At 60.2% G+C, this 21,740-nt stretch overlaps 1 protein-coding gene across 6 annotated transcripts in view; it reads left to right on the forward strand.

Annotated features, from left to right (window-relative positions):
* HSPG2 (heparan sulfate proteoglycan 2) overlaps positions 1-21,740 on the forward strand; it is a 98,893-nt gene that overhangs the window by 68,266 nt on the left and 8,887 nt on the right. For 5 of the 6 annotated variants that reach the window (XM_046000418.1, XM_046000426.1, XM_046000434.1 and 2 more), the window contains 41 exons: positions 727-785; positions 976-1,140; positions 1,292-1,402; positions 3,355-3,455; positions 3,549-3,729; positions 4,659-4,784; positions 4,930-5,082; positions 5,163-5,305; positions 5,629-5,764; positions 5,852-6,006; positions 6,226-6,376; positions 7,090-7,256; positions 7,341-7,488; positions 7,849-8,000; positions 8,165-8,300; positions 8,397-8,548; positions 9,294-9,429; positions 9,572-9,723; positions 10,157-10,295; positions 10,390-10,541; positions 11,155-11,290; positions 11,406-11,557; positions 11,807-11,945; positions 12,717-12,868; positions 13,072-13,219; positions 14,260-14,405; positions 14,843-14,984; positions 15,242-15,393; positions 15,778-15,919; positions 16,036-16,176; positions 16,474-16,608; positions 16,840-17,021; positions 17,493-17,688; positions 17,945-18,124; positions 18,420-18,680; positions 18,860-19,064; positions 19,601-19,698; positions 20,084-20,350; positions 20,853-20,962; positions 21,164-21,311; positions 21,400-21,516. In XM_046000418.1, coding sequence (XP_045856374.1) covers positions 727-785; positions 976-1,140; positions 1,292-1,402; positions 3,355-3,455; positions 3,549-3,729; positions 4,659-4,784; positions 4,930-5,082; positions 5,163-5,305; positions 5,629-5,764; positions 5,852-6,006; positions 6,226-6,376; positions 7,090-7,256; positions 7,341-7,488; positions 7,849-8,000; positions 8,165-8,300; positions 8,397-8,548; positions 9,294-9,429; positions 9,572-9,723; positions 10,157-10,295; positions 10,390-10,541; positions 11,155-11,290; positions 11,406-11,557; positions 11,807-11,945; positions 12,717-12,868; positions 13,072-13,219; positions 14,260-14,405; positions 14,843-14,984; positions 15,242-15,393; positions 15,778-15,919; positions 16,036-16,176; positions 16,474-16,608; positions 16,840-17,021; positions 17,493-17,688; positions 17,945-18,124; positions 18,420-18,680; positions 18,860-19,064; positions 19,601-19,698; positions 20,084-20,350; positions 20,853-20,962; positions 21,164-21,311; positions 21,400-21,516 — 6,164 coding nt within the window. The remainder of the gene's footprint in view (positions 1-726; positions 786-975; positions 1,141-1,291; positions 1,403-3,354; positions 3,456-3,548; positions 3,730-4,658; positions 4,785-4,929; positions 5,083-5,162; positions 5,306-5,628; positions 5,765-5,851; positions 6,007-6,225; positions 6,377-7,089; positions 7,257-7,340; positions 7,489-7,848; positions 8,001-8,164; positions 8,301-8,396; positions 8,549-9,293; positions 9,430-9,571; positions 9,724-10,156; positions 10,296-10,389; positions 10,542-11,154; positions 11,291-11,405; positions 11,558-11,806; positions 11,946-12,716; positions 12,869-13,071; positions 13,220-14,259; positions 14,406-14,842; positions 14,985-15,241; positions 15,394-15,777; positions 15,920-16,035; positions 16,177-16,473; positions 16,609-16,839; positions 17,022-17,492; positions 17,689-17,944; positions 18,125-18,419; positions 18,681-18,859; positions 19,065-19,600; positions 19,699-20,083; positions 20,351-20,852; positions 20,963-21,163; positions 21,312-21,399; positions 21,517-21,740) is intronic. The other variant, XM_046000454.1, reaches the window with a different exon arrangement.

Here is a 21,740-nt window from a genome sequence, read left to right on the forward strand (position 1 = left end):
TGGAACGTTCTTCCCTTTCTGGCTAACTCCGGTTTAGCCTTCAGAGCTCAGCTTCATTCACTATTCAGCACATTTTTATTGAGCATCTACTGTATACCATGTAGTGTGCCGAGGTGTTGGAGATAAAGTGAACGAAACAGATTCAGTCCCAGGCTTTAGGGAGCCTACCACCTGACGCGGAGGACGGGACAGCGAGTAGTCATACAAATACATCCTTACGGGCAGTGGGGAGTTCTCTGAAGTACAGTCTGTTCCAGAGGAATTGACCAGCTCCACAGTGCCATCCTCGGGGAGCCTCTTGGTTCTCAGGGCTGGGTCCTGCCCCCCGTCTCTGTCCCTCACTCTCGTCTACATAGTTCCTGTGTTGGTTTCCCATGACTGAGTTCTACAGGAGCAAAAGCTTCACCATGTTCATTGTCGTATTTTCATAACCTCGCATTGTAGTTGCTCAACAAATATGTGTCGAATAAATGTTTTCCTGGAGGATAAAGGCCTCATTAGCCCCGTTATCCAATCTGCTGACATTGCCCTGTCCTCCCCTTTCTAAGCTCAGTGAGGCCCTGTGTTGGGGTCTCTTCAGTATCTAAAGTCCTTCCAGAGTTGCGAGCTTCCCCACCCCCCACTGGGCACACCCCCACGGGCTTCTGGCTCCCCAAGTCCACTGTGAGGCACCGAGTCCCCTGGGGCCTAGGGCCTGACAGAGCTGAGCTTTGTTCCTCCTTACAGATGTGCCCCTGGTTACGTGGGTAACCCCAACGTGCAGGGGGGCCGGTGCCTGCCACAAGGTAAGTGGGATTAGGGGCCCAGGAGAGGGGGATGGGCAAGGCGGTGAGCCTAGGGAGTTTGAGAGCTGCTGTGTCCAGGGAGACAGGGCTAAGGATGGGGCATGCCAGTCTTTGGGGAGACAGACATGACACAATGGCTCGAGCTGGGAGCTTCCTGCCTGAATGGCCTCTCCTGTCCTGCCTCGAGCAGTTGCAGCCCCACTGGTGGTCCAGGTGCATCCAGCTCGGAGCATAGTAACCCAAGGCGGCTCCCACTCCCTGCGGTGCCAGGTCAGCGGGAACTCACCCCACTACTTCTACTGGTCCCGTGAGGACGGGCGTCCCTTGCCTAGCAGCACCCAGCAGCGACATCAAGGTACCCAGGACCCTGGGCCCCTCGCCCCTGTGAGCTACCCCAGTGGGAGGGGAGGCACAGGCCTGTTTGCTGGGATCCTGTCCTTACACACAAGACCGGGTGGGAGAAGCAGTGCCTCTGGCCTCACGAGCTCCCAACCGCTCCCCACCAGGCTCTGAGCTCCACTTCCCCAGTGTCCAGCCCTCGGATGCCGGCGTCTACATCTGCACCTGTCGTAATCTCCATCACGCCAACAGCAGCCGGGCAGAGCTGCTAGTCACCGGTGAGTCCCTGTTCCCCGCCTCCCAGGCCCTGTGAGGCTGGACTGTAGACACAGTGAGGGGGTGGTGGTGCTTGGATGGAGGTGCTGGCCATGGAGACAGAGAGATGATGGAATAGAGGCTAGTTTTAGGGGCAAAACTGGCAGGATTTGGTTGTGGTCAATGAGAGAGAAAGAAAGGCTAGGTTGATGCCCAGGGGCGTGTGTTCCAGCAGATAGGTAAAGAGGTGCCTTGTACTGAGATAGAGTAGGCTTAGCAGGAGAGTGTTTTCACTGGGGCTCCCCCAAAGCTGAGTCTGGGATGAGTGCGTACATGCCGGTAGCTTATTTGGCAGGTGAGGTGAGGTAGGAAAGAGAAGGCATCCCGTAAAGGGCATGTGACTGAGCACATTCCCACCGTGGGCTGAAATTCTGGGAAACTCTAGAGTAAGCTGTGCACCTTGGCGTCACCCTGCCCCCCAGGGTTGATTGATTGAGGCCTCGTCTAGAAGCACCAGGTCCCCTGTGTTCTGCACTACCTCGGGGGGTTGGGGAGCGCAGGAGTCTCCAGTGGTCTGAGAATGACCTCGGGCATAGTAATGCAGCAGCTGGCAAAAGTCAGGCAGGCCGGCTCTGAAGTGACATGGCAAGGGGACATGAGCAGGGTGCCAGCAGCACCGGCCACACACAGGTCAGAGGGCATCACAGGGTTGGTTTTGGACTTGTTGAAGTTTGAGGGATTTGAGAAAACATCTAAGCAGGTACATCAGGCAGGCATTTGGGGATGGAAGCCTGGAATTCAGGAAAGAGGTCCCGGCAGAGAAATGAGTTCAAGAACTCTTGGCACAGAGAAGGTGTTGAAAGCCATGGAACAGAATGGAATTGCCCAGCGAGAGTGTGGCTCAAGGACAGGGCCTACGAAGCCCCAAGGAGCTCCAGTTCAAACATGTCGAGTTGAAGAGAGAGGACAGCGAAACGGGGTGAAGCAGTTGCAGCCAGTGAGATAGGAAGAGAGCAGGGGGACGTGGTATGTTTGGGGTCATGGGGGGTGGGGGCTTCCGGGAAGGCACGGTTGGCCTCACCGGCTGCCCTGGGGAAGTCAGATGTGAGCAGAGCAGTGACCCTTGAAGGTCATGCTTTGACAAGAGCCACTTTCAGTGGAGAGAAAGGGTAGAAACCAGATGAGAGAAAGACAAAGAATGGAGGCGAATGTAGACAGCAAATATAGACAATGCCGTCAAGAGTCTTGGTTCTGAAGGAAGGCCAAGAAATAAGGCAGTAGCTGAAGAGAGAGTATGAGGTCACCGGAGTGTTTTCCAAAGTAGGAAATTCTAGAATGATCAAGAGAGAGAGGAGGGACTGATGTAGCAAGAGAGCCCGTGGAGGAAGACCTTTGGGGCATGGAAAGACAGCATGGGGCTGGGGGAGGGGAGGGGAGGGTCTCATCCTGCAGGGACGAGGCAGAGGGAGGGTGGGTAGGTTTGGGAAGATGAACGAAGTCATCTGCCTTCTGGAGGACTATCTACCTGGTAGATAACGGCCTGGTAGTTTCGATTCCCTCAGCAAGTATGAATCGAAGCCCTTAGTCAAGGACGTGGAAGGGGGTACAGGTGTGTGGAGAGGTTGGGAGGAGGTGCGAAATTGTTGCGGAGGAAGGAAACTCGCACCTGACAGAGGAGGCCAGTTGGAGTGAAGTGTTGAGAGCGGTTTTGTGATCGGTGATCCTAAAGTGGAGCCAGTGGGCTCATGGCAAGAGGCTGTCAGAGCACAGCCTGCGGCGGCTCAGTGCCAGCAGGAAGAAGGTGGACCACGGGGTTGAGCCAGGATGAGGGAGGGAGGCACCAGGGAACACAGTGGAATGGAAGCCAGCCTGGGAGGGAATCCCCTCCCAGACAGGGTGATGGAGAGAGAGAAAGCAGCCACAGGACAAGAGCCTGGCCAGCTCCCAGCTCATGGTGGGCCTCCTGTCCCCACAGAGGCTCCAAGCAAGCCCATCACGGTGACCGTGGAGGAGCAACGCAGCCAGAGCGTGCGCCCTGGAGCCGATGTCACCTTCATCTGCACGGCCAAAAGCAAGGTGGGCAGAGCCGGGTGGGGACCTCAGGGAGGGAGGCTCTGCCTTCCGGTGTCTGCTCTAACCTGCCGTCCATCCTCCTGGCCCCGCCCACAGTCTCCAGCTTACACCCTCGTTTGGACCCGCCTGCACAACGGGAAACTGCCAACCAGGGCCATGGACTTCAATGGCATCCTGACCATTCGCAACGTCCAGCCGAGTGATGCGGGCACTTACGTGTGCACCGGCTCCAACATGTTCGCCATGGACCAGGGCACAGCCACACTGCACGTGCAAGGTACACGGGTCATTGCCATGACGGGCTCATCCCCCTGCAGCCTTCTCCCATGCCCACCGGGACTAGCGAGCGTCTTTGTTCAGCTGGCAGTTCGTGACCATCTCTGACCAGACCAGATGGAAGAAAAGGGGGAGGGGACAGACAGGAGCTCTGCCCTCCCACGCCACATGCAGTGATAGGGATGCAGTAAGTCTGGGCACAAATGAGCAAGCCGCGTAATTCCACATGGCGATGAGGGCTGTGATAGGAGTATACCGTGAGGTAGGAGGAGGGTGGCTACTCTCCACGGGGTGGTCAGGCTGGGCCTCTCTGAGGAGGTGACATCTGGGCCGAGAGCTGAAGAAAAACAAGGCGTTCAGCCACTTGAAGAGCTGGCAGAGTGTTCTTGGTGGAGGAAGCAGCATGTGCAAAGGCCCTGAAGCAGGAGCGTTTTGATGTATTTGAGCACTGTCAGGGCTGGTGTAGCTGGAGCTATGGAAGGGGGTAGGTGAGGGGCACCAGGGTGGCTGTCGGTTAAGTGTCTGCCTTCCGCTCAGGTCATGATCCCGAAGTCCCAGGATAGAGCGCCGTGTCCAGCTCCCCGCTTGACAGGGGAGTCTGTTTCTCCCCTGACCACTTGTGCGCACGCTCTCTCTCTCTCTCAAATAAATAAGTAAATTTTTTTTAAAAAGTGGGGGGTGTAGGTGAGGAACTTGAAGCTGTGAGCAAAGGTGGATCACAGCAGGGAGTTCGGATTTTATCCTAAAAGCTCCTGGGAGCCACAGCCAGGCCTGAAGTGGGGAAGTATAAAGATCCCACGGACATTTTCAAAGCTTCCTGTGGCCACTCTGTGAACAGACAGCCATAGGGGGCTAGAGCAGAGGCAGAGAGAGCAGCAGCAAGGGGGATACTCCCCACCCTGACTGCATCCCCCTCACCTCCTCCATCAGCCTCGGGTACCCCGTCCGCCCCTGTGGTCTCTATCCACCCACCGCAGCTCACCGTGCAGCCCGGGCAGCTGGCCGAGTTCCGCTGCAGCGCCACAGGGAACCCCGCACCCACCCTCGAGTGGACAGGTGAAGCCGTGTCAGGACTTCCCGCGGGGCCCGCCACTCCTGGATGGGTGGGGAGGCAGGGGCAGGACTGGAGGCTGTGGGGTCTGCAAGCCGGCAGGCCTGGCTATGCCAGTCCCGGGGCTGCTGACCACCCCTTCTCCATCAGGGGGCCCTGGGGGCCAGCTCCCTCAGAAGGCACAGATGCACGGCGGCATCCTGCGCCTGCCGGCTGTCGAGCCCTCGGATCAAGCCCAGTACCTGTGTCGTGCCCGTAACAGCGCCGGGCAGCACGTGGCCAGGGCCGTGCTCCACGTACACGGTGAGGGGACAGGACTGAGGGTGGAGCTTGGGAGCACCCGGATCGTCCAGAGGGCTGTTTTCATGGGGTTCTGTGCACAGGGGGCAGCGGGCCCAGGGTCCAGGTGAGTCCAGAGAGGACTCAGGTGTACGAAGGCCGCACCGTGAGGCTGTACTGCAGGGCTGCGGGCGTGCCCAGCGCCACCATCACCTGGAAGAAGGAAGGGGGCAGCCTCCCCCCACAGGTGAGGAGAGCTGTCTGGGCCAGGCCCTCAGGCTCAGCAGGGTTCCAGCACCTGCCACCTTCGCTTCCCCGTCTCCTCCCCTCCTGGTTTTCCTCACATCCAGAGTGACAGCCTGCTCAGACCTCCTGTCCGGTGTACCCGAGCAGGTAGCCCCTGTCGGCCTCTTGCTTTGCCACCTGGCTCTGCCCTCTGTGTCCAACTGAGCCCCGGTATTGGCTCTGTGCTTGCCTCTGCGTTTCGTGCCCCCTACCCGTCCTCGCTGGCTAGCCCTCGCCGGGCTGCCTCGCCCCCTTGGGCAGCTGACCCTTCTCACTGTGCGGCAGGCCCGGTCCGAGCGCACAGACATCGCCACACTGCTCATCCCGGCCATCACGGCAGCTGACGCCGGCTTCTACCTCTGCGTGGCCACCAGCCCTGTGGGCACTGCGCAGGCCAGGATCCAAGTGGTTGTCCTTCCAGGTGCGGGGCCTCTGGGGACTGAAGCAGTGGGGAGGGGAAAGCTCAGGGAGGGCTCCCAAGGCCGACTCCATTCGCTTCTGGCCCCAGCCTCAGGTGCCAGCTCCCCACCAGTCAGAATTGAGTCCTCATCACCGTCCGTGACTGAAGGCCAGACGCTGGACCTCAACTGTGTGGTGGCAGGCCTGGCCCACGCCTCCATCACATGGTACAAGCGAGGAGGCAGTCTCCCTCCCCACAGCCAGGTATGGGGGTCCCCGAGCCTGTGGCAGGGGTCCTGGGGGTGATTCGATGCTCTCCACAGGCAACCATCAACCCTGATTTCACTCCCTCTCCAGCTTCTGTCACGGGGCAGCTTGGAGCGGAGCCAGGGAGAGCTTGATGAATGACTCACCAAGGCTCAGAGGGCGTGGTGACTACGGTCCCCTCTTGTCCACACACTTTTCTGTCCCACCCTGTCCCAGGTGCACGGCTCCCGGTTACGGATTCCCCAGGTTTCACCAGCTGATTCTGGAGAATATGTATGCCGAGTGGAGAACGAGTCAGGCCCCAAGGAGGCCTCCATCATCGTCTCTGTCTTCCACAGCACCCATTCAGGCCCTAGCTACACCCCAGGTGAGGGGCCAAGCGGGGCCAGGCAGGGACCGAGCCCTAGGATCCCCCCACTGCTCCCAGGGAAGGTGCCTCTGGTCTCTTCAGTAACATCAGGGCAAGAGGGGGCACTCTAGGCCGGCTCTGGGGATGTGAGGGGACAGAGGGTGAGGGCAAGGGTGGTCTGGCTTACCTGGGGCCTCACAGTGCGGATACTGTTTCAGATTTTGTCAGGAAGCAGCAGTCAGGATTAAACTGAGTTGGGAGTCAGTTTAAACTGACCTGGGTTGAAATCCTCCCTCCACCCTTTATTAGCCTTGAACTAAGTCATGTCACGTTTTAGGGCTCAGTTCCTTCATCTGTGAAATGGGAACAGTAGCACTACCCTGTGGCGTGAGCAGATGATAAAGGCCGTCTAGAAGAGAGTTGTAGCGTTTTTGTCTGTGTCTGTTGGCCCAGCCTGGGCACTGAAGGGCTTTGGTTGCCCACAGGCCGTGGCCGCTCATCACAGATCAGGGAGTCACAGGTGGGCAAATGGGCCTCGAATTCGAAGTTGGAGGTGGATGAGAGAAGCAGGGGCCTGACTGTGCTGAGGTAGAAAAGCATGGTCCTAGCCTTAGAAAGGCCTCCCTCTGCCCTCCCACGCTAGGGCCTGGTCCTGTCCCAGGGCACTCTGCCCCAGGGCTCTGGGACTGGGGCTCAGGAGCCCAGGTCGCTTACTAGTTCCTCTGTACCAGTTCCTGGAGGAGCCCCTCCGGGCAGCTCCCAGCCCATCCGCATCGAGTCCTCCTCTTCCCATGTGGCCGAAGGGCAGACCCTGGACCTGAACTGCGTGGTGCCCGGGCAGGCCCACGCCCAGGTCACGTGGCACAGGCGCGGGGGCAGCCTCCCCGCTCGGCACCAGGTACAGCAGTCCCCAGGACCAGCCCGCTGGAAGGGTGGATAGGATGCCTCTGGTCGCCTTCCAACCCTCCCTGTTTGCACTCAGACCCACGGCTCGCTGCTGCGGCTGTACCAGGTGTCCCCAGCCGACTCAGGCGAGTACGTGTGCCGCGTGGTCCTTGGCTCCGGGCCCCTGGAGACCTCTGTCCTGGTCAACATTAAGGCCTCCGGCTCCCCTGCAGGATCCATCCCTGGTGAGGAACTGCCAAGGGCAGGGCACGCAGGAGGGGCTGAGGTCCTAGTGACCTCACCTGCCATTGGGAGGGTGGGAACAGGAGGCCCAGGTGACCCGCTATCTCCCAGTCACTTTCCCCTGGCCACGCAACTGCCTCCTCTTCCTCTCCCGAACTACCCTCTTCTCCCCCACTTCCTTGCTCCCTTCTACAAGGCTTGGCCCCTGCCCTGGCCCTCTTCTCCGGGCAGCTCGGCTGAGGACATCAAGTCCAGGCCACCAAACCCCAAGCATATGAGAGCCTGGCCGGACTGGCCCTGAGGTAGACCCTTCCGGCCCTCTCTCCTGGGGGCATCTGCTACCTTTGCTTCTTTCCCCACAGCCCCAGCACCTGTCCCACCTGTGAGGATCGAGTCCACATCCCCCACGGTGGCCGAGGGGCAGACCCTGGATCTGAGCTGTGTGGTGGCAGGGCAGGCCCATGCCCAGGTCACATGGTACAAGCGTGGGGGCAGCCTCCCCGCCAGGCACCAGGTGCGCGGTGGCAGGAGGGCGGGAGGGGCTGGCCTGGCCAAGCTTCGGGCAGTGAGTTGAGGGGGTCCTGGCCCCTAAGCTGAGCGGCTGGCAGTTCCCAGCTCAGAGGAGCCGGGTATAGGGGCATCTGCTAGGCTCTCACACCCCTGCCCCTGGCTGCCCAGGTCCGCGGCTCCCGCCTGTACATCTTCCAGGCCTCGCCAGCTGACGCCGGCGAGTATGTTTGCCGGGCCAGCAATGGGATGGAGGCCTCTATCACAGTCACAGTAACCAGGAACCACGGGGCCAACTTCGCCTACCGTGAGTGGGGCCACCAGGTTGGGCTGGGACAGAAGACAGGTTGGGCGGGGGTAGCTGTAGAGAACCGGATTGACTGGTGACCATCTTCTCCCCCAGCTCCGGGCAGCTCCCAGCCCATCCGCATCGAGTCCTCCTCCTCCCACGTGGCCGAAGGGCAGACCCTGGACCTGAACTGCGTGGTGCCCGGGCAGGCCCACGCCCAGGTCACGTGGCATAAGCGCAGGGGCAGTCTCCCCACGCGACACCAGGTATAGGCCTAGAATACGGACAGGCCAAGAAGGGACGGGAGGGAGGCCCTAGGTGGTGCAGGTCAAGGATGGGGGCTGGATGGAGGCTGGCTCCTCGGAGTCAGGGAAAGCCTGGGACGCCACTGCCCAGGTGTCTGGTACAATGGTTAGAACCCAGACTCGAGGACGGGCCAGCGTAGGTGTGAATGCTGCTTCCACCACTTACCAGCCTGTGACCTTGAGCGAGTTACTTAACCTCTCCGTGCCATAGCTTCAGTGTCTGTAAAGTGCTATCTTACTGAATTGTAAGGGTGCAGGGTTTGCAGGGCGAAGGCACTTAATATATGTGCAAAGTGCTCAGAGCTCTGGCAGGTAGAAATCGCTGAGCGGTTGCTCCTGTGATGCCGTTAATATTACTGTGTTCTGCACAGCTTAGGATGCTATCCATTGCGAGATGCATACAAGTTTTTATACTCCTAAGGAAAGAAAGTCGCTGCTCATAATTGTAAAATTATTTACTGTGAGATGCATCTTGATTTCAGAGACATTAAAAAGCGTGTCTTAGAATTGACGGAAGGTGGAATTAGTGCTTGCCCATTTCACCATGGCTCCTCCTGGCCACCTCCTACTCTTGGGACAAGTCTCCCCCTAAGCAAGATACAGCTGATGGCCAGGCCCCCAGGGGTCAGAGAGTGAGGCAAGCGTGTGGGTTATGGGTGCAGGGTCTCGTGAGGGCCCCCTCTGAGCTCACCTCCATTCTGGCCAGACCCACGGCTCACTGCTGAGACTACACCAGGTGTCCCCAGTTGACTCGGGCGAGTATGTGTGCCGCGTGGTGGGTGGCTCGGTGCCCCTGGAGGCCTCTGTCCTGGTGACCATTGAGCCTGCAGGCTCTGTTCCCGGTAAGCAGTACTGGGGGTAGGGCAGGGCCAGGGGCCTAGCCGTGGGAGACACTGGCAGGATCCCACGAGACCAGTACAGCCCACACACACACACACACACACACTTCTAGCCAGGGATTGACCCTCTGCCTTCTGTCCCCAGCGCTGGGGGTCACCCCTCCTGTCCGGATCGAGTCGTCATCCTCCCATGTGGCTGAAGGGCAGACCCTGGATCTGAACTGCCTGGTCGCTGGGCAGGCCAATGCCCAGGTCACGTGGCAGAAACGCGGCGGCAGCCTCCCCACGCGGCACCAGGTAGGAGGCAGGGGAACTAAGTGGGAGCCTGAAGGACCCTGGTGACTACAGAGGAGAGTGCACAGGCTTTGAATTCAGGCATATCTGAGTTCAGACACTGTCCTGCCAGTTTGCCTGCTATGTGACTTTAGGGCAAGTCATTTGACCTCCCTGGTCCTCAGTGTCCTCCTCTGGCAAGTGGGCTCATACTGCCTACCTCCCCTGCCCCACAGAACATCAACGAATGTTGGTCACCCACTTCTTTTCATTGGACCCAGTCCCGACATGGGGGCAGGGGAATTGACTGGTCATGAGCGGTGGTCTTTCCAAGAACAGCTCCTCTCCAGTCGAGTTGACTGGACCGGGCTGGGAGCAGGGCCAGGGAAGGGAGCAGGAGCCTGGCTGGGAGCCCCGGGGCCTGACTCTGAGCCTGACTTCCTCCTGCCCTGCCCAGGTGCATGGCTCAAGGCTGCGCCTGCCCCAGGTGACCCCAGCCGACTCTGGGGAGTACGTGTGCCGCGTGGTGAGTAGCTCGGGCACCCGAGAAGCCTCCATCCTTGTCACCATCCAGCAGCGCCTTAGCCCCTCCCACCGTGAGTATCTCGGGTCATAACAAACGCTGGGGGGCTGCTAGGACCACTCCAACCTCAGCAGCTCCCACACCCTGCTCCCGTCTCGTCCTCCCAGCCCAGGGTGTGGTGTACCCCGTCCGCATCGAGTCTTCCTCAGCCTCCCTGGCCAACGGATACGTCCTGGACCTCAACTGCCTGGTGGCCAGCCAAGCCCCCCACACCATCACCTGGTATAAGCGGGGGGGCAGCCTGCCCAGCCGGCACCAGGTATGGAGGCATTGGGTGGGGGGCAGGAGCAAAAACACCGGCCCTGACGGGATTCCAGAGGGGCTGTGAGCATCTTTTCTGTGGTCATTTAGTCAATTAGCAAGCATTGAACATTCTTAACTTGGTGGGCCCTGGACCAATGCTGAGGATATGTAGGTCCTACTGACCCCAGCTGGAACCCGTATCTTAACAGAATGTTCTGTGACTTACTCACTCTCTGAACGTCCCTGAGAATCTGCTCCCGGTTGAGTCTGCACCTGGCACTAAGAATTCCAGGTGGAACGAGGTGGTGCCTGGCCTCAGGGAGCTCACAGGCTAGGCAGACACAGCCCGTGACGACAGTGTAACAGAAACCACAACAGGGCACCATGGAGTCACCAGGGATGGTCACAGCAGTCTTTTGGCTCGGATGACAGGCGAGAATAGTACAAAGGCTAGAGGCACTGTCCACCCCAGCCTGGAGCCTCGGGAAGTCCACTGAGGGCGTTCTGAAGGACGCTTGGGTGGCAGCCAGCCCCGGCGAGGCAGCAAGGCTCCTAGAGTCTGGGGCGGCAGCGCTCGAGTTGTGCAGATGCTGCCCCCCACCCACTGACAGACTCGTGCTCCCCCGCAGATCGTGGGCTCCCGCCTCCGGATCCCCCAGGTGACACCGGCCGACTCGGGCGAGTATGTGTGTCATGTCAGCAACGGCAGCGGCTCCCAGGAGACCTCAGTCATCATTACCATCGAGGGCAGTGGCTCCTCCCATGGTGAGAGGGCACGGGGCAGGGGGTCCAGGCAAGTGGGCTCAGGGGGAGGCAGATAGGGCCCTGGCGCCATCACTGTTGACTAACTGGCTGTATGGCCTGTCGTGTCTGTCTCTAGTGCCCAGTGTCTCCCCACCCATCAGGATCGAGTCCTCGTCCCCCACCGTGGTCGAAGGGCAGACTTTGGATCTGAACTGTGTGGTCGCCGGGCAGCCCCAGGCCACCATCACGTGGTACAAGCGAGGGGGCAGCCTTCCTGCCCAACACCAGGTACAGAGTGGAGCCGGGCCAGCAAGGGCAGAACCCCTGTCGCTGGGACATTGCAGGGATAAACCCTGTGGGCAAAGAACCGGAAGCGAAGCCCTTGGTGGCAGTCCTGGGGCAGTCCTCTCTCCTACCCTGGGTAGACAGAGGGTGGCCTCATCAGGTCTGATGAGGGAGGCTCAGGAAGAGGCCTGAGCCAGTTGGTGACTTCTTGGTCCCTCGACCCCTCTCCCTCTCTTTCCCCATGTGCCCCAGGCCCATGGCTCCCGCCTGCGGCTGAACCACATGTCTGTGGCTGACTCGGGCGAGTACGTGTGCCGGGCCAACAACAACATCGATGCCCAGGAGGCCTCCATCATGGTCTTAGTCTCCCCCGGTGCTGGCAGCCCCTCCGGTGAGTCTGACAAAGGCCAAAAAGGGACCAGGAGACACAGGGAACAGTGCTCCCCGGGGGGTCAGCAGTCAGAGCTCTCTAATGAGGGTGGTGGTCCCGGGCAAGGGCTTTGCAGCAAGATGCCTGGGTTCGAATCCTGCCTGCGCTGCTAAGAGACTTGGAACATCCTCTCTTCCCTCAGCTTCATTTCCTCATCAGCAGCATGGGGATGTTGGTCACTCCAGCCCCATGTTGCTGTCCACTATGGTGGCCACCGGCCACACGTGGCAGTGACAGACAAAGTTTAACATTCACGTCGTCATGTTTGAGCGCTTCGTAGCTACGCGCAGCTGGCAGCCGCTATAGTGGGTAGTACAGATGAAAGAATATTTCCATGATCACAGAAAGTTCATGAATCCTATGGGATTTTATTTTAAGGACTTTATTTATCTGAGAGAGCAGGAGCAGAGGGGGGCGGGCAGAGTGAGAGGGAGAAGCCGACTCCCCGCTCAGCAGGGAGCCCAATGCAGGGCTTCACCCGAGGACCCCAGGATCCTGACCTGAGCCACAGACACACACTTAACCGGCTGAGCCACTAGGTGCCCCAGTGAATTCTACGAGGATGAAATGAGTTCACACACACAGTGCTTCCTTCCAGCAGTACCTGTCCTGCTCTGCGTGCTTAGCAGCCGTTAACTACCATTTTTTCTTCGGCCATGGGTTTCCCCGGCTGAGGCTCCTACCAAGCTCCTACCAACCCAGTCGTTTCCAAATCTGCTTCTGTGCCTATAGCCCCTGGCAGTGCTGTGCCCATCAGAATTGAGTCCTCCTCCTCCCACGTGGCTGAAGGGCAGACCGTGGACCTGAACTGTGTGGTCCCTGGACAGGCCCACGCCCAGGTCACGTGGCAGAAGCGCGGGGGCAGCCTCCCCACTCACCACCAGGTATGGGAGTTGGGGGGCTGGACGTGGTGGGCAGGCTGCTGAATGTGGGGCCCCTGGATAGAGGCCCTCCCCCGAGATCCACTCGGGAAGTCCCTAGGGGCACAGTGCCTGCCCAGGTCAGAAGCCGGACCTTGGCCCCAGCCTTCCAGCATTCTGACAGCTCTCTCCCGCTGCTCCCATTTCCCCATCCTGCCCCTGCTCAGGCCCACGGCTCCCGGTTGCGGCTGTACCAGGTGTCCCCGGCTGACTCGGGCGAGTATGTGTGCCACGTGGTGAGCGACTCTGGCCCCCTGGAGGCCTCAGTGCTGGTCAACATCGAGGCCTCTGGCTCCAGCGCTCTTCCTGTCCCTGGTGAGGCTGGAGAAGGGAGGTTGGCCAGCGGGGAGGGTTGGGGAACCAGCAGGTAGAGGTCAGGAACCAAGTCAGTTGGGATGTCTAGGGCCCAAAAACTAGACTTGGGAGTCTGGCCTGTGCGGGCGGGAGTCCCAGCGTCTCTGTCCATGCTCTGAGATGTTACAAAAGGGACTCCGTGCTTCACCTTCCTCATCCGCAAAGTGGGGATCACAAATTCGTGCAACGATACATGCATTCCCTAAAAGGCTGGGACTGCCCCTCTGTGGGTACGTGAGAGGGCTCTGGAGGGGGACATCCCTGATAAAAACCTTTCATATTCGCGGTGGTGTATTGGAGAAAAACAGCCACATATGAAACCCACCATGATTTCAGGGAAATCACCGCCCACGACGTGGCTGAGTGTTTACGGGTTTTGTTAAGTGAATCAATTGACTGGAAAACGTGAAATAATGACTACGTGGCTGTAGCGGACGTGATCGTAGTATGGGAATTGCTGAGAAATAAACGTGATCTAGCACTTACAGGGTGCTGGGCCCTGTTCTGTTTGCACGTTTAACCCGTTTCCTCCTCGCAACAACTGAGGTCGGTGTGACTATTCTCCCCATTTTACAGATGGGAAACTGAAGCACGGAGAGGTGAAGTCGCTCTCCGAAGGTCCTACAGCTCCTAAATGGCAGAGCTGGGTCTTGAACCCAGATAGTCTGGCCCCAGAGTCTGGGTTCTTAGGCACACACTGCTCAAGTTTGAGGAAAAAATGAGTGATTTGTTTGGAGGTGCCTGTCCCTGGGCCCCAGCCGCTGGTGATGTTGGAAGCACAACAAGAGATAGTGGGGCCATGGTCTAGGGTGTGCCATTTCCCCCAGGCCAGCCCAGCTGCCCCGGGCTTCAGAGGAATGGGCAGTGCAGGGGGCATCGAGGCCATCTTTCCATATGTGGTCTGGCCCCTGGTCTGAAAATCTGGGCCTCCAGGGGTCAGGACTGAGGGCAGAGGGGTAGGAGCTCCAACTCACTGAGCTCTTCCTGTGCCTCAACCCCAGGCAGAGTCCCGCCCATCCGCATTGAGACCTCCTCTTCCCACGTGGCGGAAGGGCAGACCCTGGATCTGAACTGTGTGGTCCCTGGACAGGCCCACGCCCAGGTCACGTGGCACAGGCGTGGGGGCAGCCTTCCTGCCCGGCACCAGGTACGGGGTCTGGGGAAAGCAGGATGTGGGCACACCCCACCCTACCCGACGCCTGCCCAACAGTCCTGCCTCATTCTAGCCAGGAGGGAAGGTGGCTCCAACATCCGGGGCTTTGGGGAAAATTGCAGCAGGAAGCCAGTGGCAGTCAGGAGGTCAAGTACAGGCTGGGCATAGCTGAGCCACCCCCAGCCTCCCAGCACCTGGGTGCAATTAAAAAAAGGCACCTGTTACTCAGAATGTTAGACTTTTTCCTACCACAAAAAAGTCATCAACGTACTCCACTGTCTAGGGCCTCGGGGTCGCCCTGCACAGGATGTGGCCTTCACAACTATATGTGACGGTCCTGGAGTGTACGTAGCAGAGGACTTGGGCATCTGAAGGCCATGGCTGCCAGCCCCCAAGCTCACTCTCCCTGCCCTTGCCCTGATGCTGGCCAGGTCCACGGATCCCTGCTGAGGCTGAATCAGGTGTCCCCAGCTGACTCTGGAGAGTACTCGTGCCAAGTGACCAGCAGCTCAGGCACTCTGGAGGCTTCTGTCCGAGTCACAATTGAGGCCTCCAGCCCAGGCCCCATTCCTGGTGAGTGACAGGAGCAGTGGGTGACGCTGGGACACAGGCTTAGGGAATCCCTTCCTGGCCTTGCTCTCGCCTGCTTCTCCAGCAGGACTCTGGCTCTCTGCTCCGTGAAGGTCCTCCAGCTCCTCCCACCACCCATGGGGGGCCAGCCCTGGGTCTGGATAGCATGAGCCCCTGGCATCCTGTCACTGCCACTACCCTCAGTCCCTACCTTCGTCCCCGGGAGCCTCACCCTTCTCACCCACCCGCTGTGTCCACAGCTCCAGAAGTGGCCCAGCCCATCTACATCGAGGCCTCCTCCTCCCACGTGGCCGAAGGACAGACCCTGGACTTGAACTGCGTGGTGCCCGGGCAGGCCCACGCCCAGGTCTCGTGGTACAAGCGTGGGGGCAGCCTCCCTGCCCGGCACCAGGTACAGGGGCCTGATGGGGAGCGTTCCAGGGCAGGCTGGGTTCGACCTGCATTTGCCTTCTGCACCCCAAACCTTGTGTGAGCCCTGGCCTCCTCTGGGACCCTAGGGGACACCATAGTTTGGGGAGCAGAGCTGCTCAGTGGGGTAGTGAGAGACCTGGGTGTTCTGGGCATGCCACTGAGCTATCCCCAAGGTCATTTCCTCCTCTGTCAAGTGGGCTACTTGGACATGTATGAGTCAGTAAAGGAAGCTCCCTTCTCCCTCCCAGCCGGGGCCCTGGGCTCCTGGGACTCAAGGGAGAGCTTGGCCCCTGGCACGGCGGACTTGGGGACTCGCGGGGCCCCAGGCACTTTGGCGTGATGGCTGTTCCTTCCTCGCTCACAGACCCACGGCTCCCGGCTGCGGCTGCACCATGTCTCTCCGGCTGACTCCGGGGAGTATGTGTGCCGCATCGTTGGCAGCTCCGGCCCTGAGCAGGAGGCTTCCTTCACAGTCACCGTCCCTCCCAGCGCAGGGTCCTCCTACCGTGAGTGTGGCAGATGCCGTGAGCAGGGGCCTAAGGGGAGACTGTGGAGCTGAGGCAGGGGTGCCCAGCCAAGCCGGCCAACCTGTGCCCAGCCTCCTGCCTGCCTCACCCCGCAGGCCTCAGGAGCCCTGTCATCTCTGTCGACCCGCCCAGCAGCACTGTGCAGCAGGGACAAGACGCCAGCTTCAAATGCCTCATCCACGATGGGGCAGCTCCCATCAGCCTGGAGTGGAGAACCCGGAACCAAGAACTGGAGGGTGAGCTGGTGGGGTGGGGGAGGCGGGCAGGATCCTGGAGGCCACTGGGAAGGTGGGATCACTGCTATGGGTGGGGCCGAGGCTGAGGAGGCCCCTCCCCTCTGGGGCCTCACTGTCTCCCATCTGCATGGGGAGGGGGCTGAACCCGGGAGTCTCCAGGGACTCCCATCTGCCACCTGGGACCCTGTGAGCTAGGCTGGAGAGGTTGGGGATGCAGGGCCAAGTTATACCTACTGTCATCACAGAGGCACAAGGACAGCCTCACTGACCATACCGTGCCCCATGCCAACTCCACAGACAATGTCCACATCAGCCCCAACGGCTCCATCATCACCATCGTGGGCACCCGGCCCAGCAACCATGGTGCTTACCGCTGCGTGGCCTCCAATGCCTACGGCGTGGCCCAGAGTGTCGTGAACCTCAGTGTGCATGGTGAGCAGCGTCAGCATGGTGGGCTCTGCCTCCTGTTTCCAGCCCTGGTTCTGAGCTCACGACCTCCAAGTTTAAATCCTGCCTCTAGCCAACACCTCCCTCTTGACCATTCTCCCTCTTGGCTCAATTTCCACATTGATGCAGAAGAGTCCCCACCGGGCAGTTACTGAAACCGGGGCTGTGACGGGCAGAGCCCTGCATGTGCGTTAGCAATGTCGTTCCTCCGGGTAGGGCCCCCCACTGTGTCTGTGCTCCCCGAGGGCCCCGTGCGGGTGAAAGTGGGCAAGTCCGTCACCCTGGAATGTGTCAGCGCTGGGGAGCCCCGTTCTTCGGCTCGCTGGACCCGGATTGGTGCCCCCACCAACGTGGAGCAGCGGCTGTATGGGGTCGTGGACAGCCACACAGTGTTGCAGGTGAGGCAAGTGTTCTGCTGGGAAGGAAAAAGGAATGGCTGGAAGAATGGTTGGGCGGGTGGGTAGGTAGATAGATGGGTAGATGGGCGAGCGGGTAGTTGGCGCACAGGTAGGCGGATGGGTAGATGAGTGGATGAAGGGTTGGATGGGTGGGCAGACAGGTGGGTAGGTGAGCAGATGGGTGGGTGGGTGGAAGGGTGGCTGAATGCATGGGTGGGTGGACGGCCGGATGGATGGATGTGTGGTAAGGGAATGGGGGGGAGATGGGGGCTGGGCAGGTGGGTTGATGGACAAGTGGTTGGGCGGACTAATGGGCTGGATGTCTTGAGTAGGAGCCCTCAAGCAGCCAAACAGGAGACCCGACAGTGAAGGGAAGGGTGGAGGGAAGAAGGAAAGGCAAGCCAGACCTGGGGTCTAATGTCCAGGTGCCCATCTGTGTCCACTTACCCAGCATCCTCGCTTTTCTTCCAGATCTCATCGGCTAAACCGTCAGATGCGGGCACCTACGTATGCCTGGCTCAGAATGCACTGGGCACTGCACAGAAGCGGGTAGAGGTGATCGTGGACACGGGCGCCGTGGCCCCAGGGGCCCCCCAGGTCCAAGTTGAAGAAGCCGAGCTGACCGTAGAGGCTGGACACACAGCCACCCTGCGCTGCTCAGCCACAGGTGTGGACGGGGGCGGGCACCCGGGGCAGGCAGCGCAGTGTGGCCCTGGGCCCTGAATGGTAGACGTGAGATCTGAAGATGCTAGCTTACCCAGGGAGGGGACTTCGCTGCTGGCACCGCCAGTGATGGCTGAGGTGCCCACTCAGGGACCCCCCTGAAGGGATGAGACCACCTGGTCGCTGCCTCACCAGTCTTGTACCCGGCTCATCCCCAGGGTAGCCCAGTGACCTCTGTGGTCTTTCACTCCACTCTGCAGGCAGCCCCACACCCACCATCCACTGGTCCAAGCTGCGCTCCCCGCTGCCCTGGCAGCACCGACTGGAAGGTGACACACTCATCATCCCCCGCGTAGCCCAGCAGGACTCAGGCCAGTACATCTGCAATGCCACCAGCCCCACCGGCCACGCCGAGGCCACCATCGCCCTGCACGTGGAGAGTAAGGCACTCGCCCACCCTCCTTGGGATACCCTCTCTGCATTGCATGGAGGTCTGAGCCCCCAAGCTGGGCTACATCCTGGGAAGAACCCCAGGAGTGCCGTGCCGGGGGGGCCCCGTGCCCCGCAGCCCCCCAGAGCCTGCCCTTGTCTGAGACCCACCTCCTCTCATCCCCAGCCCTCTGCTTTAGACCATTCAGCTTGCTGGTCCTTCGGCAGGACTCCTGCGTCTGACAGCTGCTCCCACCCCAACTGCTACTCTTCCCTACCCTGACCTCTGTGTCCCCCCACCCCCAGGCCCACCATACGCCACCACGGTCCCGGACCACGCTTCGGTGCGGGCAGGGGAGACGCTGCAGCTCCAGTGCCTGGCTCATGGGACACCCCCGCTCAGCTTCCAGTGGAGCCGCGTGGGTGGCAGCCTCCCCGCAAGGGTGACCGCTAGGAACGAGATGCTGCGCTTTGAGCCTGCAGCCCCCGAGGACTCAGGTCGCTACCGTTGCCGGGTCACTAACAAGGTGGGCTCGGCAGAGGCTTTCGCCCAGGTGTTTGTTCAAGGTGAGCAGCCCTGGCTCAGGCAGGGCAGAAGGGCTTCTAGGAGAAGAACATTCCTTGCATGCTAGGATGGGGGTTTTCTGGATCCTGGGACGGGGAGGCATCAGGGACATTTCTCTCTCTCTCCCTCTCTTTCTCTCACACACATGCATACACACAGAACCTCATACGTGTCCCCACAGGCTCCTCTGGTTCTGTCCCGGCCACTGCCATCCCAGCAGGATCCACGCCCATCGTTCAAGTCACACCTCAGCTGGAGACCAAGAGCATAGGTGCCAGCGTTGAGTTCCACTGCGCCGTGCCCGCTGACCGGGGCACCCAGCTCCGTTGGATCAAGGAAGGGGGTCAGCTGCCTCCTGGCCACAGTGTGCACGATGGGGTGCTCCGGTGAGCCGGGGGGTAGGCCAGACTGAGCTTGAGCTCCCCAGCCCAAGGTGCACGGGGGCTGTTAGGATACCCGTCCTGTGGGGCTCAGCATGAAACTGTGTCCTTGGGCCAATCTCTTCCACTCTCTGAGCCCAAATGTCCTCAGGCATACAATGGGTTATATGAGACCACATGAGATTATCTAAGGCATGTGAAAGGCCTTCGGTAAACACTGGCTCGTGTTTGTATCCTGATCAGTAGTGTAGGGGAGAGGGGACAGGCTCCGAGGTTGAATACATACACATGACCCAGGTCTCAGCTCTGCTGCTCTGCACCTTTGTAAGATCTTGAGATCTGACCATAGTCTTGGCCTAGGATGGGTGTGGTAATGTGGGTCTGTGTTCCTGCCCTACCCTACTACCTACCTCATGAAGTTAGTGGGAGACCAGAAGCTGACAGCGAGTAGTAACCTCTGACGGCTTTGAACTTCTGTGCCGTTGCAAGCATTCTTGTCAGTTGTTTGTATTTGCTGATGTCTTATTATTTTTTCTTTACAGAATCCAGAACTTGGACCAGAGCTGCCAAGGGACATATGTTTGCCAGGCCCATGGACCGTGGGGACAGGCCCAGGCCAGTGCCCAGCTGATTGTCCAAGGTAGTGTAGTGCCTTCAGGTCCCTCCTAAGGGCAGGAGACAGAGATGAGGGCCCAGGGACTGTGTTCCCCAGGAAGCCTTTTAAATGTCTATGAATATAGAGAATTACTCGACGCTATCTTGCTTGTGTCCAGCGCAGCACAGGGGACTTGACAAATACTGCAAGGAAGGGAGGAAGAAGGAAGATGGGGGGAGCGCGTGGGTGCTCAGACCAACCAATGCAGAAGGACAGCAGACACTCAAGTGAGGGAAGCTGCAGACGAGTGCGAGTGTTCAGGAGCGAATGCACGAGAAAGCACACGGACGCTGGGGGCTCCGGGCTCATGTCCTGGGGCTCATGTCCTGGCAGGCTGGCCTCACTCTGCCTCCACTTCCCTCCTCCCCAGCCCTGCCCTCGGTGCTCATCAACATCCGGACCTCCGTGCAGACTGTGGTGGTTGGCCACGCCGTGGAGTTCGAGTGCCTGGCCCTGGGTGACCCCAAGCCTCAGGTGACGTGGAGCAAAGTCGGGGGGCGCCTGCGGCCCGGCATCGTGCAGAGCGGAGGCGTCGTGAGGATCGCCCACGTGGAGCTGGCCGACGCAGGACAGTATCGCTGCACCGCCACCAACGCCGCCGGCACCACCCAGTCCCACGTGCTGCTGCTCGTGCAAGGTGAAGGCCAGCAGGGACCTCCGCGGGGACAGGGGCGTCACCAGGAAAGCGGACATGTAGCTGCCACCCACTAGGGCACCTGCTCTCATGATGGAGCCCCACAGCCCAGTCTGACGGCAGAGACAACCTAAACATAAAATAGACACACGAGAGTGTGAAAGAACAGAGAATGCAGGGCCAGCCCACCTCTGCGTCTTCTAAAGCAGCTCCTTTTCACCCCAACCCCCATGACCTGTCCCCAGACTGACAGCCGTGGGGGGCGGCATAGCGTTCTCCCGGGGCGTGTTGAAGCGTTTCAGGCTGCGGAGTCCTATGGACCCGTCCCTGAGCCTGGACTGCCCCGTTCCATGCGTGCAACCAGCAGGGAGCCTCATCTGCGGGCTGGAGACATGGCATCTCCCTTCAGGGCCAGTGTGAGGATGGCATGAGACAGGACACAGCCTGGGCTCGCAAATGGTGGCTGTCCTCATATTGATGGCTGGTGTCTCCTTCCCACTCCTAGCCTTGCCCCAGATCTCAACACCCCCAGAGGTCCGTGTGCCTGCTGGTTCTGCAGCCGCCTTCCCCTGCATGGCCTCGGGCTACCCCACCCCTGACATCACCTGGAGCAAGGTACGTGCCTGGCAGCGGCGCAGCGGGCATGCCTGAGGGGCAGGGCCTGGGTCTTCACCATCTCGGTGCCCCCAGGACCTGGCCCGGGCTCGGCACAGAGCTCATGCTCAGTGTTCAAGGGTGGGCCTGTGGCACGACGGGAGGCAGGCCATGCGGAGAGGCGGGCCAAGGCCTGGCTCCGGACCGCGGGTGTGTTTGCAGCTGGATGGGAACCTGCCACCTGACAGCCGCCTAGAGAACAACATGCTGGTGCTGCCCTCCGTCCGACCTCAGGACGCAGGCACCTACGTCTGCACGGCCACGAACCGCCAGGGCAAGGTTAAAGCCTTCGCCCACCTGCAGGTGCCAGGTAGATGACGCCTTCCAGACTCCAGACTCAGCAGTCGCCCTGCCCGCTGCCTGGGGGGTGTGGTTCTAGCCACGTTCTCTGCCCACAGAGCGGGTGGTGCCCTACTTCACGCAGACCCCCCACTCCTTCCTGCCGCTGCCCACCATCAAAGACGCCTACAGGAAATTCGAGATCAAGATCACCTTCCGGCCCGACTCAGCTGATGGTAAGCCAGAGAGGGGCTGCCGTGACGTAGGGATCTCCTAGAGTGACCCCCACCACTATCTGAACCATCGTGACCCCTGGTCCTACCCAGCTCCCTTAGCTCCCTGTCCTGCAACCCCCAGGCCTGCCTTCTGGGCCCTCCTCCTGTGTCTCTGCCCCACTCCGCAGTACCTCCCACCTCTGATGGGCACAACCACACACAGTCTCCTGTCCCAGCTTCCTGTT

Source organism: Meles meles, chromosome 1, assembly GCF_922984935.1.
Source record: "Meles meles chromosome 1, mMelMel3.1 paternal haplotype, whole genome shotgun sequence".
NCBI classification, from domain to species: domain Eukaryota; kingdom Metazoa; phylum Chordata; class Mammalia; order Carnivora; family Mustelidae; genus Meles; species Meles meles.